The 16811-nt window shown below is 42.4% G+C and overlaps 2 protein-coding genes across 2 annotated transcripts in view; one reads left to right on the forward strand and one right to left on the reverse strand.

Moving 5' to 3' along the window:
* The first annotated feature begins 587 nt into the window (after nucleotides 1-587).
* On the forward strand, nucleotides 588-10944 carry TMEM43 (transmembrane protein 43). The gene is made up of 11 exons (XM_017732536.1): nucleotides 588-779; nucleotides 1745-1879; nucleotides 2588-2682; nucleotides 3425-3474; nucleotides 4977-5046; nucleotides 5425-5495; nucleotides 5661-5782; nucleotides 6382-6456; nucleotides 6538-6639; nucleotides 7974-8091; nucleotides 9038-10944. Exons 1-11 carry the CDS (start codon nucleotides 603-605, stop codon nucleotides 9238-9240), a joined length of 1218 nt encoding a protein of 405 aa, XP_017588025.1. The 5' UTR covers nucleotides 588-602; the 3' UTR covers nucleotides 9241-10944.
* A 381-nt stretch (nucleotides 10945-11325) lies between these two features.
* XPC (XPC complex subunit, DNA damage recognition and repair factor) overlaps nucleotides 11326-16811 on the reverse strand; it is an 8740-nt gene continuing 3254 nt past the window's right edge. Inside the window, exons 9-16 of the mRNA XM_017732537.1 lie at nucleotides 15910-16811; nucleotides 15323-15483; nucleotides 15014-15095; nucleotides 14438-14572; nucleotides 13776-13945; nucleotides 13465-13558; nucleotides 13163-13252; nucleotides 11326-12617 (exon numbers count right to left, since the gene is read on the reverse strand). The exon at nucleotides 15910-16811 is cut by the window's right edge and continues 27 nt beyond it. Coding sequence (XP_017588026.1) covers nucleotides 12408-12617; nucleotides 13163-13252; nucleotides 13465-13558; nucleotides 13776-13945; nucleotides 14438-14572; nucleotides 15014-15095; nucleotides 15323-15483; nucleotides 15910-16811 — 1844 coding nt within the window. The 3' untranslated portion in view covers nucleotides 11326-12407. The remainder of the gene's footprint in view (nucleotides 12618-13162; nucleotides 13253-13464; nucleotides 13559-13775; nucleotides 13946-14437; nucleotides 14573-15013; nucleotides 15096-15322; nucleotides 15484-15909) is intronic.

Below are 16811 nucleotides of genomic sequence, written 5' to 3' on the forward strand. Positions count from 1 at the left end.
GCCCGGGCTGTGGCCAGAGCCCTGTGCTGGTCACAGCCCGCCGGGCATCTCCAGATGAGCCAGGGAAGCGCCATGCCCTGCCTTGGCCGTGTGCGTGTGCTGAAGTTGGATTTGGTGACTCCTCACAACCCGTGTACGCACAGATAAACCCCTGGACTCTCGTGTTTGTCCCGTGTCACTGCCTTGTTTTAAGGTGTTGTTACTATGGATATAATTATTTTAGAGTGTGCAGGCACTCTTTTTACTGGTGAGGTGAATCATAATTTGTTATTTATAGCGATGTTTTAGTCGGTCAGGAATTCAGGGCTATTACTCAATTTGTCATGGCCTGAATGCAGGGTGTGGACACCAAATACAGAACCTGGAGACAGACTGAAGGAAGGTTGAAAATGTAGAACCACTATAAAAAAAATTGGGTTTTTTTCTATCAGGCTGGAGTTTTATTTATGGAATGCATTTCTGGTATCAAAAGTGTGATGAGGCATCTAATAAGTATGGGAAAGTTTTGGTCCAAGGCAAGCGATTCTGCTCTGTAGAGCAGCAGTGCTAACAAAGCTGGAAGACTTGTTTTGAAACTGAATGCTTTCCCCTTTCGCACCAATATGCCATTTTTGGTTTATTTCCAACAGTTCTCTGACACGGGCAGCAGAAAAGAGCATGTTAAAATTACAAGTGAACCCAAACCAGGGTTCCTGGAGCGGCTCAGTGAGACTTCTGGAGGCATGTTGATTGGACTTGCGGCATTTCTTCTGTCTTTCTACCTTCTTTTCACCAATGAAGTAAGTGCAATACTGTCAGTGTTTGTACACAGCTTTATTGATCCATGAGAAGAGGAAGTTTTGTCTGGGGACCTGGTGCTTATGCTCAGGATATAATAGAAAAGTGAAACCACAGGCCACAGGTAGTATTTCTCTAGAACTAGGTGTAGTAGAGGCAGTAGCAGTGTGTGATGAGAGATAAGATCCAAAACTTGTAAACTGATGAAGAAACAGTCGGTGGTAAGATGGTTGCATGAGCCAGCCACGTTCCTGCCTTCCCTTTTTTCTTGAGATAGCAAAAGGTTCTCATTTCTAGTGTTGTTATAATTACATTAAAGAAATTCATCCCCCATGTTGCAAAATTGGGGATGTTATTTATTCTTTTTTTCTCAGTATTATTTTATGTCTTGGTTTTAGATTTTAAAAAAAAAAAAAAAAGTTAGCCAGGAATCTTAACACTCTACCATTGAAAACATATGTGTTTTGGCAATTTTGGAGTGGAGAGCAGAATTCTGTGGATTTTTCACTTAGAGTCTACCTTTCATACCTCTATAAGAGGAAAAATAACTACTCCCAACTTTGATGACTTCACCAGGATGTGATGGTAAGGCAGGGAAAACTTCTGCCAAGGAGTCAATATAGCTATGTGGAAAAATGAACCATAATTTGTATCATTTTTGCAGTTATTCAGGAATGATGAACAAGGTAAGAGGTGAAGAGCAGTAAGTTTGGAGCCTTGTAGGAAGAATTTCTGTCTGTTTGAGAAGCTTAGTCAGTGTTAATGGTCCTGCTGCCTGGGTGAGAAGTACTGCCCCAAACTGGATCACAGGGAATGGAGAAGTACAAGTGTGTTTCAAAAATATGCCTTGAGCTGAATATGCAAGCATTCCTTTGGGTCATCAGCTCACTTGTCTGCTAATCTTGTTCACAAAATACTGCTGTGATGTTGATTGTCCACAACTGGATTTCCGTTTTCTTCATTGCAGGGACGAGCTTTAAGGACAGCCAAGTCTCTCGATGAGGGGCTTTCTCTTGTGGTTCGTCTTGACAGCATCCACAGTATCTCTCAGCAGAATGAGGGGAGACTGGTGCACTTGGCTGGTGCTCTGAGTACATCTAAGGTAAATAAAATAGTACCTTGGAGATAAGAGTATTTCAAGCTTGAAGGGAAGGAAAAGTCTTTGCCAACTGAAGTTTTGTTTGATATCCAGGAAAAGACACGTGGCTTTTCTCCTCCTCTAAGCATTGCCAGCTACCACTCAAGCTTTGGTTCTTGGCCTGGAATCAGGGAGATGCTGAATGGCCTTGGACTCCCTTCTCCCAAGCCACGTGCCAGCTCTAGCTGTGTTTACCCTCACACTGCCTTTGTGTCTCATTTCAATTGCCATTTATGTAGGGAACCTGTTGTGTGTTCATGATATTGTAAAGTCTTCAGGCTCTTGCAGCACAGGAGCTTTGCAAGTTCTTACTTTTCAGTAGTGGTGTCATTTTCCGTGGTCCACCCACATTGCAGAAGGTAACACAGCACCTTCCAGCAAAACAGAATCTCCTGGTTTAAACACTGAAACCTGTAAACCCATAATCAGCAGTTCTGGTTTCATTCTTTACTATAGCAGTAACTTTTGATTATGATTCTTCAGGGTCAGATTTGCCAGTAAAGAGACATTCCTTTTTGTTTTTCATAACATTTATACTGTGTTCACCTGTGTGTAAGATAGTGCTAGCTGTACAGTGGGGTACGTAAATGGGTTCAGTAATAAAAGTACATTGTTTGAGGTTGTGAGGTGTAGCATTTAGACTGACTTGTATTTTCTTTAATTTTTGCACAGCCTTTGTTTGACCCCAGCTATGGGCTCTCCATTCAAGCTGTCAAACTTAAGCGTAACGTGGAAATGTACCAGTGGGTAGAATATGAAGATTCCAAGTAAGTGAAAGTAATCTTTAAAAGTTGTTTATAAGGCTGTTGTATTACCAGGATCCTATCACAATTTTTTTTTTTCTCTCCTTAGACCTAAGGAAAAAAACAAAACAAAACAAACCTCTTTATAGCAAGAGAATTCTAGAGCTGTTGGATTTTTTTTTTCTTTTAGACAATCACTTTAGTTTCCTTGGGAGATGTTAACTGCTCTGCTAATAGTTGCAACTCAAATAGGGAAAAACTATGCTATTTCTAATAATTCCACTGATGGTAGTATGAATGTTATTAGCTATTATGTAGGTGTGACTGCCCAGAATTCATACTCCAAATGTCTTTCATGTCATTAAAAAAAAAGTCAGAGGTTGTGAAGTCACCTCTGAAGGTGTGAAAAATAATTTCTCAGTTTTAGCATGCTTATGGTGCAGCATCTGTTAAAGACTTGATTTGGGCCAGCTTGTCTCATTGTATTTAATTCTGGTTGTTCCTCATCAATCTAGTCAACACCTCCTTGTTTGAAGCATGGGAATAAAAGGGTTGTGGCTGTTGAGCGTTTGTGTATAGTTTACTCCTGGTACAGAGAATCTGCATCTTCAGAACAGGTAGTTCAGAGAAGAGTTAGGTTATGTATAAAGATAAGTCTGTGTTGCCAGAGATCTGTCTGTGCATTTCATTGGTGAAGTGTATTCTGCCCTGAGCAGGGGTGTGTGTGCACTGTTTTGGTTCTCATCCCAGCCCTTTTCCTCTGCAGGGAATATGAAGAGAATGGGGAGATTAAGAAAGAGACAAAGTATTCATACAGTAAGTTGATCATCAGAAAGTCCCTTTCCTTTTATGCATGTAACTTTGGACTTTCATGTGTGTGTGTATTTTGATTTTTGTTGTAAAACCTGTGTTTTCTCCTTGGGAAAAAAAGGAAAGGAATGTGAAGAAACAAGCAAAAATTATCTTTCTTAAACAAATGATAGAACCTCCCTTCCCTGAAGTAACTGAGGTAAAAGGAGATGTGCTGTCAGCAAGCAAGGGCTACAGAAAATCCGAGTCTTGTTTTGCAACCCCTAAAAGTTCAGAGGAACTTCCAGGGAAAGGATGCTCCAGAGATAGGGCCCATAAGGTTCTCAGTGAATGGAGATGGGCAGAGATGGGAGTGTGTTCAAAGCTATACCTGAGATTACATTTCAGATATGCAGTAATTGGGAATATGTCAGCTGTGAGCAGAAGAGAATAGACAGGGAAAAGCAGTGTAGTTCCAGCCTGTAAGGGAGCCTGTTGAGAACCTGTTCAGATGTTGATACCAGCCAATGAAAACCACCAGCACTTTCTGATGTGCACTGTGGCTTTTGCCAAGTGCTCTTTTTGGCAGGAGCAGAACTGGGCATGTTATTCTGATCTACCCAGTGGCAAAGAGTACTCTGAGTCATCGTGTATTTGGAGATTGGTCTCTGTGCTTCATTTATCTCTGATTAAAGCACATAGGTGTGTAATGTTGGCGTACAGCAGTTTCTGGGTGTGATCATATAGAAGTACTCAGCTGAGTGAAGCATGGGCACCCTGCAGTGTGAAGGTACCTAAGGGGCAAAGCTGGTGGTTGTGAGCCACGAAAAACAGCTTCACAGTGACAGGGAACAAAAAGAAATGCCATCTGAAAAAACAGCTGTCCTCTCAAGATTGATGGATTCTGTCCTGTAAATGTCTACGTATTATTAGCTGTGGTGGGTTATCCTTGGCTGCCAGCCATGGTCCCACACAGCTGCTTGATTACTCTCCCCTGGGGAAGAAACTGGAAACGACAGGAGTGAAGGACAGATTGAAAGAAAGAGAGGGAGATGGCTTTCCAATTACCATCACGGGCAAAACAGACTCACCTTATGGAAAGTTTATTGTCAATTAAATATTTAATCAGTGATTTGGGTGTTGGCAAAAAACACATTTGGACTAACCCTTTCCAAGGCTCAAGTTCACTCCAGACTCCTCTCCCTTTGCCCCCTTCCCCTTGTTATCACAAAACCAGCTTATTCCCAAAGAGTGGAGCCAGGAATCAAAGCCTGATCATGGAAGATGCCAACAGCAAAGCTGAAAAATTGAATTATAATTTTATCCCTAAAATACCTTTTTTCGCCCTAAATCCTGCTATTCCCTGTTAATATGCTAGGAGGATGGATCTAAGTAACAGTAGAGACTATCATAGATATTTATGTAGACAATATTACTAGAAGTGTAACCTAGAACTGATTGATTGAGAGGTGTCTTCGGTAACTGAGATCCGAGTGTCTTTTCTTCAACCTTCTTATCATTCTGTTTAGATACAGAGTGGAAATCAGAAGTTGTGAACAGCAGAAACTTTGATCGAGAAATTGGACACAAAAACCCGAGGTAAGGTACCATCTGGCACAGTCTCTCTGAATTCTGTCACTGGATCTGATCAAAGATGAAAGCTAAATGACTAATTTCATAACAGAGTGCAGTAGATGGAAACTGTTGTTCTTTTGGTAGTTGGGAGGACAAAGGAATAAAGAAATTACAGCAGTTCAGAGCAGTCATGCCTTGTCTTAACTTATTTTAATGACTCCAACAGTATGCACTGTGGACAGTTTCTTGATGGATTTGTTCTCACATCATGACAGTCATTTACCTCTTTGAGTCTCTCCTCATGTTTGCCATAGTACCTTTTCTGTGCTGTGTATTACACACTGCAAATCAAGAGTTTGATCATAATTCTGGGACTAATCAGGGACTCTCTCTGTTCCTCAGTGCCATGGCTGTGGAGTCTTTCACTGCTGTTTCTCCTAACGTCCAGGTTGGCAGCTTTGTTCTTTCCAAGGGTAAGGATTGTTTTGTACTGGCTTTGTGTCTGCTGTTGCATCAGCAGCGGACTTTGGTTCTTTCCACAATAGCTGTCTTGTCAAGTGATAATCAGGAAGCCAGCCAGCAAATTGGCTGTTCCAGGTTAGACACTGGGCCTCAGCTTGATGCTTTATTCTGCTTAGGTCTCGTGGATAAAATTGATGATTTCAAGCAGTTGAGCTTGTCACACCTGGAGGATCCCCATGCTGACGTTACCCGAGGAGGAGATTACTTTTATCACAGTGACAACCCCAGGCGTCCAGAAGTAAGATGGGAAAGATAAACTAAAGCAGTGATTACTCGGGTGTGAAAAGGAATTGGGGTATGTCCCATTTCAATCTAAATGTGTAGAAAATGGAGTGCAGACCATCACATAGGATGACTCCCTTAGTGCAGCCCTTCAGAATGAGCGCTGCTCTTGCAGACAGCTTCCAGTCCTGCTCCTTTGTTCTCTGTTTTTTTGAGTGTTGTGCTTTTAAGTGGAAAGGGATGGTGCTGGGAGGTGGGTTCCACCTCTGCCTTGCTGTAGTGAGGAGTACAGTCAAACAGCTTGCTGCCAGATTGTGCTGCCCGCCCTGTTTTGCCAAAAGATGAAATGACAAGGAATGAACAAAGCATATCATGTGCTCCTACAGCATAATCAGAGGGGATATTACAAAACAACATTTGAGCTCTCCTGTTTCAGCTGCCAGCTAGCCCTGAAAAAAGGACAGCTTGGAAATCATTCTGGCTATCCTCTTGCTTGACATTAATGTTCAGAAAAAGTGTTGATGAATAAAGGATGTTCCTGTGCTGAGTTGTCTTTTCTGTGACTCCCTTTTGTAAAACAATCTTTCTTGACTTCCAATCTTCTCTTGTTTGTAGGTGGGAGACCTTCGTGTCTCTTTCTTCTATGCAGGTCTGAGTGGAGATGATCCCTATTTGGGCACTGCTGCTAAGGTGAGTCTTCTGCTGTTTCTGTATTTTGCAAGCTCTGTTCCCAACTCAGTAACCAGTAAATATTTTTCCCTTTCTTTCAAGGTGACTGTGATTGCTCGGCAGCGAGGTGATCAGCTGGTTCCATATCATACCAAGTCTGGAGATGTTCTGGAGATTCTGTACCCTGGGGACCTCTCTGTGGAGGTGAGATACCACACTCTACTAGTGAAGGGTTAAAACTCGAGGTGGTAGTGCAGAAGCAGCAGAAGAGGAAATTCCTACTCTCCTTCAGACCTGCTCTAGAGGAGGAGATACTCATACAAACACTGGCTTTTCTCTCTCCTTGGACAACAGCCTGCATTCCCTTCCAGGTTTCTGCGCATTCTGTCTGTTTGCTTTAAAGATTGTTTCTGCGCCTTCCTGTTTTGTTTTTATTTACTCCTTGGTTGTTTCCCACTTACACATGCAAGCACGTGCTTTTGAACAGGTCACATGTAAAAATAGTAAAAATCAGGGTTTAATTAAATAAACCATAAGAGTTATTCTCTCTTCAGCTCCTAATAACAGGAGTTTAGGCTTGTTTGAAATGTTTATTACTGTTCTGGCTGAGAAAGAACCTTCAGGCAGAGCATTATGCTTCAATAAATCCTGCATGCTCCAGCAATTTGGTGATTCCTTTACTCCTTTTAGTAGGTTTGCTTCCATTAATGATTGTTTCATGCCCTGCTGTAAAAAAACCCAGATGTCAAAAGTTCACAGGGACTTCCAAAAGTAGTTAAAAAGGCTTTGTTTTGACTTGAAAGTAGCAATAGAATCAACCCTCTGCTGTAAGATCTGAATCTTCATAGATAGAATTTTGTTGTATTGAAAATTAACTGGTTACAAATAAGTAATTAATTGAGTACTTGTATATACAAGTAATCAATCAGTCTTAAACATCTCTTACCATTTAGTGCTTTCTAATGTCCCAGCTGTCTTCATGTGAACGTTTTGTTGAGCCAGAGGGTCACACCACCCATTTTGAAAAAAATCTCACTCAGAATTCTTGCAAAGAGATGCTTTGCTTTGCCTGATGAAATGCACACATACCTTTTAGCTTTTCTTCCTTGCATCCAGCTTGCTCTTTCACACACCTTTCCTTCAGCCATCAGTGGATATTGTTGCCTTTTCTCTCTTCCTTCAGAGTGAAGTCAGACTCTTCCTTCTTTATTACAGTTTCTTATTTTCCACAGTAATGTTGAATGTATCCAATTGCAGCAAAACCTGTATGCTTCCTGCCTGTGGGTAGTGTTGAATGGTGCTTTTTAGGTTGTTTTAATTAAGAGGAGGGCAATTTTTTCCTGTGCTGCACTGTTCAGTCTGTTGCAGTGTACTGCCACAGTGCACAGACCCTGCAGAATGAGCTGCAATGTATCTTCTACGAGAGAAATTGTACTCCTAAAATGCTCTTGGCTCTGATTGGCTCATAATATACTGGAATTAAGAGGATCTTGAAAAAGAACAAGAAACAGGCTGCATGTCTTGGTGTTTGCTTTCAGGAGGTGTTTCAGAAGGAGCATGAGAGTAACACCGTGAAGACCTGGGCTCTCCGTGCAGCAGGCTGGCTCTCAATGTTTGTGGGCATCAGCCTGATGACCCGAATCTTTTACACGTTAGGTAAGTTTTTCACAGAAAGGTAAAATGATCTAGAAATAAGATCGTAACCTCTAGAGAGTTAATTCATTTGGAGACAAGGAGAAATCTGGTTTGAACTCAGACTTGATTTGATCTGAAAAGTCACTGTAGGCAACTTCAGGTAAACAGGACCCCTAAACCAAGTGGTTGCTTTGTGAACATTAAAAAACCCCCCAAAAATATCTTCTGCCAGTCTCAGAAGATCCCAGCCCAGTGCTTGCCAAAATAAAAAGCTGAAGCACATGTTGGGCTGGTTCTTTCAAATCTAACTCAGCGTGCTGCAATACAATTTCTTTCTGCTCCCACACATAATTGGTCTCCCAACAGGTCCTAATTGCCTGTAGTATAGGAATACAGTTTTGTCTCTGGTTATTCTACACTACTGTAAACAAACAGCAAAGAAAGTTTCTGTTTATCCTTTTAATAAGGAAAAATGCTGGATTAAAAACAGAAAAGCAAGACACCTCAAACTTGTATAAACTTCAGACATCAAAGATATTCGCTTTGTAGCTGTGAGCTTTTTTTTCTGATTTATTTATCCATATACATGCTGCTCCAAGATGTATTGTTGCCAGAAAGGAATCTTGGTGCTAGCAGCTTGTATCAGTTGCCCAAAACGTGTTGCATAACTGAGGGGCTATCTGTCTCCTCTGCATCTCAAGCCTTGGACAAATCTTCACAGTTCATTTTGGATTACTTCCTGTCTGAAGAGATGAGGATAGCATTGTCTTATATGTTTAGCTGTAGCTTAGTGATCAAGTGTCTTGATGCTGCTCTGCTGAAACACCTAATCCAGTGCTCTTGATAAATAGTTTGAATCTGTCTTTTGATTGCAGTCATTAGCGTGCAGATCCTAGGCATGAATCAGACTTTCTTTTAAACTGTCGTCTTGCCAACTGCTTCATGCCATGTTTAATTCTCTCTGCAGTGGACTGGTTTCCTGTTGTGAGGGACCTGGTGAACGTTGGACTGAAGGCGTTTGCCCTGTGTGTGGCCAGCTCGCTGTCCCTGCTGACCATCTCCGTGGGCTGGCTCTTCTACCGCCCGCTCTGGGCCCTGCTCCTCGCGCTGCTCTCCATAGTCCCCATCGCGGTGGCCAGATCCCGTGTTCCGCCCAAGAAGCAGCAGTGACAAGGAGGTGGTCGGGTCTTGAACGGAGTCCTGGTTAGAACCTTCTCAAGTGCATTTCTACCTGGTTCCTGCAGCAAGCTTACAGCAAATCACAGCTCAGCAGCGAGCACGGAGAGCTGGGGAGGGGGCTTGAATGTGGTTATTGCTACACGTTATCCAAAGGCCTATGGGGTGCTGTTTGTGGGAAGTCAGTGACTCCAGCTTTGGGGAAAAAAAGCATTTTGGGTGTGTGTATTGATGGTAAGGTAATGAACAAGCAGATTTGATACTCTTACTGCTTAGTAATTCCCCCTGGTTTGAGAACTGGCAAGTCCTTGCCAACTGGCTGGGTGGAGCACCTTGTGTGTTTTGGAGAAAGTGCCAGCTGCATCCCATGGACCGTGGTTAGATGTCGTTAGGAAATACGTGTGCCTGCCTGTCTCTGACAAACCCTCCCTCTGCTGCCTTTTCTTGTTTGCACAGTCAGGAACACTCCTTTGGCTGATGTGTTTGGCAGTGTATGTGTTCAAAGGGGAAACCTAGCTTAGGTAAATTCCACACAATACTCATTTAAACCCTCTGGTTTTGGACTGAGGATTTTCAAACTCATTGGTGTAATGAGTGGCCATGTTAGCAGTGCTCTGAGGTTGGGCAGATTTATCAGGGAACACTGATTTCCCCCAGATTTTAAAAATCTCTGAAATTGTTCTTGGTTAAGCATCCAGAATGATAGCCTGGACTATATCATTGCAGAACTGTTTCAAAAATTTCACTTCAAATTGCACTTAAAGGGATACTCAGAGGTCATTTACCTGTAAATACAGAACCTACTGCCTTGAAACAACAGTGACTTTCATAATTGAATGTGTTGTCTTTAAAATAGTCGGGGTTTTTTTGCTGTGTATACTTTTCCTTTCTTTAATTTCTCTTAATAAGGACAATGAACATACCCCATGAAATGAAGCAATGGAAACATTTTTGCCTGTTCAGTTTTCATAGATTTTAGTAGCCTAAATTGTTGATTTTGTATCATGTTAGAGGAATGCCTTATAGTGTTGTGATGGCTCATGTTTACAAACTTCTGCTGTAATGAGTATGTGAGGTTAGAGACACTCTTTAAGTCTCTCCACCAAGCTGTAATCTGGCTTCCAGATGAGCCCCTCCTATGCTACTGTGTTTTGGGGGTTTTTGTAACTATACATAATTCAGTACAAAAATAATGTTTTCAATAAGAAATCTATTTATGACCATCAGAAGAGTGTTCTTTGTACCAAAGGAACTTGACTTGAACGTACATAGAAGCAAACGTTTGCTAGAAATGGTATTGAAATAGAAATCTGAGTTAGAAATCATAAATTTTTTGAAAATTTGTAATTACTGTATTAGTCCTAATTACTTTCATTCTTTTGGTATTTGAATGTTGTCTGTTTGGTCTCATGGCTCTATCCTGCTGGTAAAAGCAGGAGCAGTGAGTGAAAGGGTGGGTACAGGAGGGCCTTGTGCATGCAGCTGGCACATGGAGTGACACTGCAGAGTCTTCCTGCTGCGCACCAACACCAAGCTGTGTCAGGAATTGTGCTCCACAGGGCAGAGAAACTGGGTTTGAACTGCTGCTGTGTTTACCCATGATGCAGAACACCAACCAGCATTACTTATTGGAGATGAAGAGACAATTTTCTACAGAAGTGCTCAGCTTTTGTATATGCAATAAAATAGTTTTCAGAAGGTTGGTCTGTAGGCTTTTTGTTAAATTCAAGTATTACATATTTTATATCCAGGAATACTGTCTAGGTAGGTGGAGGGTTAGTTTGTAGCTTCCACGAGAGTTTTCTACTGTTGGTTTTTGTTTGTCCTGCAAATACTTCCCTGCTTTGGGAAGTGAGTTCCCCCTAACAGCACAGCTGCTCTCGGGTCTGTGTGCTGTGTGTGATGCCAGGCTGCAGCAGCCTGCCATGGGTTTACTCCCAGTACCGACCACTGAAGTCAGTGGCTTCCTTGCCTCTCTAAGATTATTTGAAAAACATGATGGTTCAACCCGACTGCTATAGCCTCTTGTATTTTAAGGAGACTGGGTGTTACCTGTGCATTCAGAAAACAAACAACGTATTCTTTTTTTCCAACTTTATTTTGATCTACAAATACAGTACAAAAATAGATTTTTTTCTGAACATAATTACATGAAAGCCATTTTCTAACAATCCAGTCTTTCCTCTGTGACAATGTCCAGCAATGACTAAATTGTTTTCCCCTCCATTTTTGAAGAGACTGTGTCAGTGGAATTTAGATACATAATACTGCCAAAGACAGATCAGTATTTCTACTACAAAAGTGCAGGAAAAGCTTATGTAGATTTAACATTCCTCTCTCAACAGTTTTTTAATGCTATGGTACTGGATAACAAGAATTCTGTGGTTTTAGTGAATTTTGTTCCAACAGTGAGATTTAGCCAGTTTTACATGTTTTGCTTCAGAACAGGATCTTGATAAGCAACAGAAGCAAGTATGTATATATTGACATTACTTAAGAAAGCATACTGAACCTTAAGTTTGTAACAAGGACAGGGCTTCTCCCTTCCAAAGCACAAGATTTCTGAGAGTAAAGGAAGATGGTAGGCTGAAAAGCCAAACTTACATTACAAATGCAAGTATTCTTTAGAAAGTATTAGTTCCTCCATATTCTGATTGTGGGGGTTTTTTTTAGACCTTAGAGGAAGTATTTCCCCTTGAGACACAAATGCCAGACTCTACCTCACCGCTGATTTGGGTATGGATCGAAGTAGGCATCAGCATTCCTTTGGCCACCTCTCTGCAGACAGGTAAAAAGCAGCTGGATGCTTTAGTTCTGAGCAAGCAGGGAAAAATGGGAGACTGCTACTGACAGGAGTGCCTCAGGAAACTCAACTATTAGTGCTGAGTGATACAAAAGAGAGCAAAAACCCGAACAAAGCAAAGTGATCTCAGAAAGTGCAGCTCCATGTCTACTTCTCCCAAGTCCAAGGATAAAGGAAGAATCTAACTGAGATCTAAGTGATCCTTGTGATATCAAAGGAAACTGGATACTGAATTAGGTTGGTCCCTGACAGCTCAGAAACACAAGTGCACAGGAAGACCTAAGGCCCTAACTGGCAAAGGGTACTTTTATCATGGCTGTTTTTCCTGCATCTGAAAACAGCCAAGAAAAGCTTGTCATCACAATTTCTCAAATGGGAACAACTGAGCTGCTTCTCCTCTCTTTTCTCGCTTGCTCTTTTTGGTTGTTTTCTCTTCTTGTTTCTCTAGCTGGCGATTTTGGGGCCAATAAATGGCTGTGTTCCCCACTGCGCTCTCGGAGCTTGGAGCTCCTTCTTCATCAGAAGAGAATCCCCCTCCTTTCTCTGTCTCAGGTGCTGATGGCTCAGTCTGGAAAACAGGTGTGAAAATCAGAAAGTCACTCTAAGATAACTGCCTCTTTCTAAAAGGGCTTGTCTTTGGTCACAGTGACACTGAGTGACCTTAGAGAGGTTGGTTGCTCTGGTTCGGGCTTCTCACCCAAAGTGCTATTTCTGAACATTTCAACACAAGCAAAACATTTTTGACAATAGAAGAATAAAACCAGCCTGTTTTAAAAAGATCAGGCTTTCCCCTTTCTCCTTGGGGAAAAAATTAACAACTAAAATATCTAACTTACAAGGAAAAGTGCCCCACTCTCATCCTGTTAGCTACATGCTTGGCTTGGAGGAATAAATCTAGGAAGGGGGTATGTCAAAACAGAAAATAGTAATAAAAATAGAAACATTCATCCCTTGTTAAACAGTAATGAATCTTTGAAGAACATGACTACATTGAACTTCTGGTGTAGTTTTTTTGACTACCTGAAGACTTTTGAGCAACTACACTCTGGAAATTCTATTCTATGGTTAAAATAACATGCAGAAAAAGAAAATACTAAGAGAAATGCAGGATACCTTGATGGAGTAGCGTTGCTTCAGTCTCTCTCTGATGAGAAGTCCTTTTGTCAGCAGCTTCCAATTCCCTAAAGCTCTTTTCTCACGCTTCTGTGGGGGATTGTTATTGGAAAGAGAAAAATTTACTACTGTGAGTTTCAATGTATTTATGCCTGTGGAAAAGGAAAGCTTTAAGATTTTTAAACTGCCATCAAAAAAGCCTCATGCTTGTCGCTTACACAGCCGACCCTGTTCACTGCCCAGTTTCAATGAAATTTACTTCATAAATATAACAATAAGGAAGTTGCAAAAATAATTCTTACCTCCTTCTCCTTCTTTTCTATTTCTGCTTGTTCATTCTCCCAGGCAGCAACAAGGACCTCTTTATACTCTTCACACACCACATACCCATCAGTACTAGGAAGGAGAACACAATCCTCTGTCAGCTACGAGAAGGAAAAAGAAAGGGAGCAAATGCCTGCTGACCCAGCCCAAAAGCTACTGAATACTGCTAGAACCGTCTGTCTCAAACGATCCAAGTGTGGAACTGGTCACATGCTCCACTTAACACAAGATACACAACCTCTGCAGGACATCAAGATCTGACAGGTGCAACAAAGCAGCTTTCACATACACTGGGTGCGAGTAGCCACCGTGAAAATCAAATCCAGTGATGGCTTGAGCACAGTCAATGTTCAACTTCCGTGCCACTCTGTTCAGGTTTGGAAGTTTCAGCTGCACGCAGCCAACAGGTAACATGGATGGCAGGAAGAGATAGACATTTCCATATTCATTCCGAGGAACCTGTTATGGCAAAATTAAAGAGAGATGCTGATAATCCTGCTTTCTGAAGAGAGCTGAAAATACCTGCTGCAACTCAGGGACTCTCCCCTCCTGACCTCCTACATTCCACTCCAGTATTCAATTAATATTCACATGACAAGGTACAAGCCTAGTTTTTAGCTGCATGGTTATATTGCCCAGCTATGTCCTCTGCCCAAGCTTTGTTACTCAGACTGTAATGCAGAGAATTAGCAAGGCAAACATGGGCTAGGAAGATCCGATCAATGAAATTCTGACTTTAGCAGTCTGCACTCACTACCTGTACTTGTGAAAGAAAGACCTCGGTAGAGTTTTTACTACTTCCTCCTGTGAACATTCACCTCGGAACTCTTAATCCTGAATCCAGATGTTTGAGTGATCTCACCTCTGAAACATGCAAATTCTGGAAAAATAAAGCCCAGAGCTCCACACAAACCACTTCCTTTAGCACCAGCCCTCTGCCTTCCCAGCTACCTTTCCATCCACTGCTATGGGAGGCTGATACTCCTCTGTCTGCCAGTGGCCGAACAGCGCCAGGTCCTCCCGGTCCCGGTTCGCCGGCTCTGCCAGGCGTGCCTTCCTCGCCCGGTTGGAAAATCCCTTCACCATCTGCAAATACGACAACCAGGCCTGGAACATCACAACAAGCTGACAGTGGTTTCAGGTTTTCCTAGGACACCGAAGGAGAAGGGTCAGGGAGAACAGAAATGCCATTTCCTAGCTTCAATATCCACTGCCTATAAATGCCAACCTACAGAACCCGTATGCAACAGGTAGAGATCCAGCAGTGCACTAAACACTGGGATGCCTTTGGAGAAGGTGAAAAGGAGCCAGTTCTGCCAGATAGCCTTGGGGTGGGAAAAAGACGAAGCTGGGCTTTGGGTAGCATGTAGGAACTACAGGCACAGCAGGTGGACACTACAGCTACCACAAACCACACAAGCAAGTGTGAAATCTACATCTGCTGACAAAAGACAAAAACCAAAACAGAACTAGGCTTGAGCTTTAGAGAGCAGGTGGATTACACAGGAGGAAGTCAAACCTTCTTACCTTGTAAGGCATTTCTCCAACCCTCACCACTCGAGCTTGCTTCAGCCAAGTGTCCCTGGAGTGCAGTGTGTGTATGCAGTCTCTGAAAAGGCCAGAAAACAGCAAATGTAAAAGTTTTCAAGTGATCTGTAACAGATCCACAGAAAGCTTATCACAGTAGAAATAATAAAAAGCTGTATCCTACTGATACAGAAATGCTGTCAGAGCAGCTACATGCCTCACCTGTTACTGCTGATACCATCATGCAAATTAGCTCTTTAATTTATTACAAAGATCACAGATGCAGATGACAACAGGTGCACAACTCACCTGGAGTAGACAGCCTCTCCTCTGCAGTAGCCCAAGATAGCAGCTGTCTCAGGATAGATGGCCTGGTATTTCAAGAGGTGCCTCTTCAGTGCATAGAGAGGGTGGTTTTTGTACTCTCCAATTGCTGTTGGTAGAGGTTGATCTTGAAGCTTCACTTGAAACTGTAAGAATTTTACAGAACAGAGTAATTTCATAACTTTCTTGCACTACCCTTTGTAAGAAATTAAGAATGACAGTAATATGGACCAAAGAGAAAAAACACCAGAAACTAATCAGATGAGCCAACAGACCAAAGCATTCTTGCTGCAAATAAGTACTGAGATGTGCACCCTAGCCTATGTGTTTCAAAAACTCTCTCTGAGAAGGGTAAGTGCAGTACCTCTGCTATACAAATTTCTCTGAAGAAACTCCATCATTTATTACTTATCACTGTATATTCTCTTTAAAACATGTTCAATCTCAACATTCCAAGTTCAAATACAAACCTCCTTCCTCATGGAAAGAGATTTCTAATGCTTTTGCCTGAATGAGAATCCAGGGACTGGACTCCTGGCACTACATGCCTTGAACAACCTATTGCCATTTACCTCATTTTCTTCCTTCCTGTCTCTCTCCACATCAGGACTTTCATATGGCTGCAGTGTCTCTTCCCACCACTCAGGGTCCACACGGCTCTTCCTTGTTGAGGTCATCCACGCTGGATCATATCTTTGTGTCACATCCCTGACACTCCCATTGTTGTCAAACCCCACAACGTAGAACAGCGGCTTTGTGGCATGTGCGAAGCACAGCTGGGGCTGGCCCACATTGCCATGAACACAGTCTACACAAACCCATTTGTCCTCAGGCTCAAGGAAAACCTCCAGCCACTGGTCTGTGCCCATTGCTTTCCTCACCTCCTGCTGTCCATCATCCTCATCACTAGAAATTATTTTGCTTCTCTTCCTCTGTGCTTGAGGCAAGGCTGGAGTTGTACTTTTTGCTGGCTTAGGCTCAGCTCCACACGAACTTTTTGACAGCCTTGATTCTGAAGTCTCAGTTTTGGGGCTTTTTATAGTTGTCACCTTTGAATTCTGGGGGGCCAGTGAGCTCCTCCGCCTTTTAGGGACAGTTTCAAAATCCTCATCAGAGAGTTCACTCTCCTCCTCTGAAATCTCAAAGTTTGAACCACTGCCATCATCACTTCCACTCTCTTCCTTGTAACACACCTTGGAGGCCACTCGTCTCCGGCGGTCGTTCTTGGGCCTGACTGGCACATCCTTTTCTGCTAAACTGCTCTCATTATTTGATTCCTTCTGTTCCTGGCTGCCTTTAGTCAGCTTTGACCTGTGTGTCCTTTCAGTCTGCGCAGTTTTGGGTTTCTTTGGCTCCTTCTTGTCTTCTTTGCTCTCTGAGGATTTCTCGTCCTGCTTGGTTTTTTTGCAGGGACATTTTTTTGCCCCAGCTTTGGGTGTTGTGGCAGAACTCTGCTTCCCCTCAGAGGTGCTGC

This window comes from Corvus brachyrhynchos, unplaced genomic scaffold (genome assembly GCF_000691975.1).
Source record: "Corvus brachyrhynchos isolate BGI_N302 unplaced genomic scaffold, ASM69197v1 scaffold4, whole genome shotgun sequence".
Taxonomy (NCBI): Eukaryota; Metazoa; Chordata; class Aves; order Passeriformes; family Corvidae; genus Corvus; species Corvus brachyrhynchos.

Bases quoted from the DNA above. Each gene is read 5' to 3' on its own strand.
- TMEM43 (XM_017732536.1), top strand. From the start codon at position 603: ATGCCATTTTTGGTTTATTTCCAACAGTTCTCTGACACGGGCAGCAGA. The intron at 3,475-4,976 runs GTAAGTTGATCA...CATTCTGTTTAG, and splicing joins AGAGACAAAGTATTCATACA to ATACAGAGTGGAAATCAGAA. The intron at 5,496-5,660 runs GTAAGGATTGTT...TATTCTGCTTAG, and splicing joins CAGCTTTGTTCTTTCCAAGG to GTCTCGTGGATAAAATTGAT.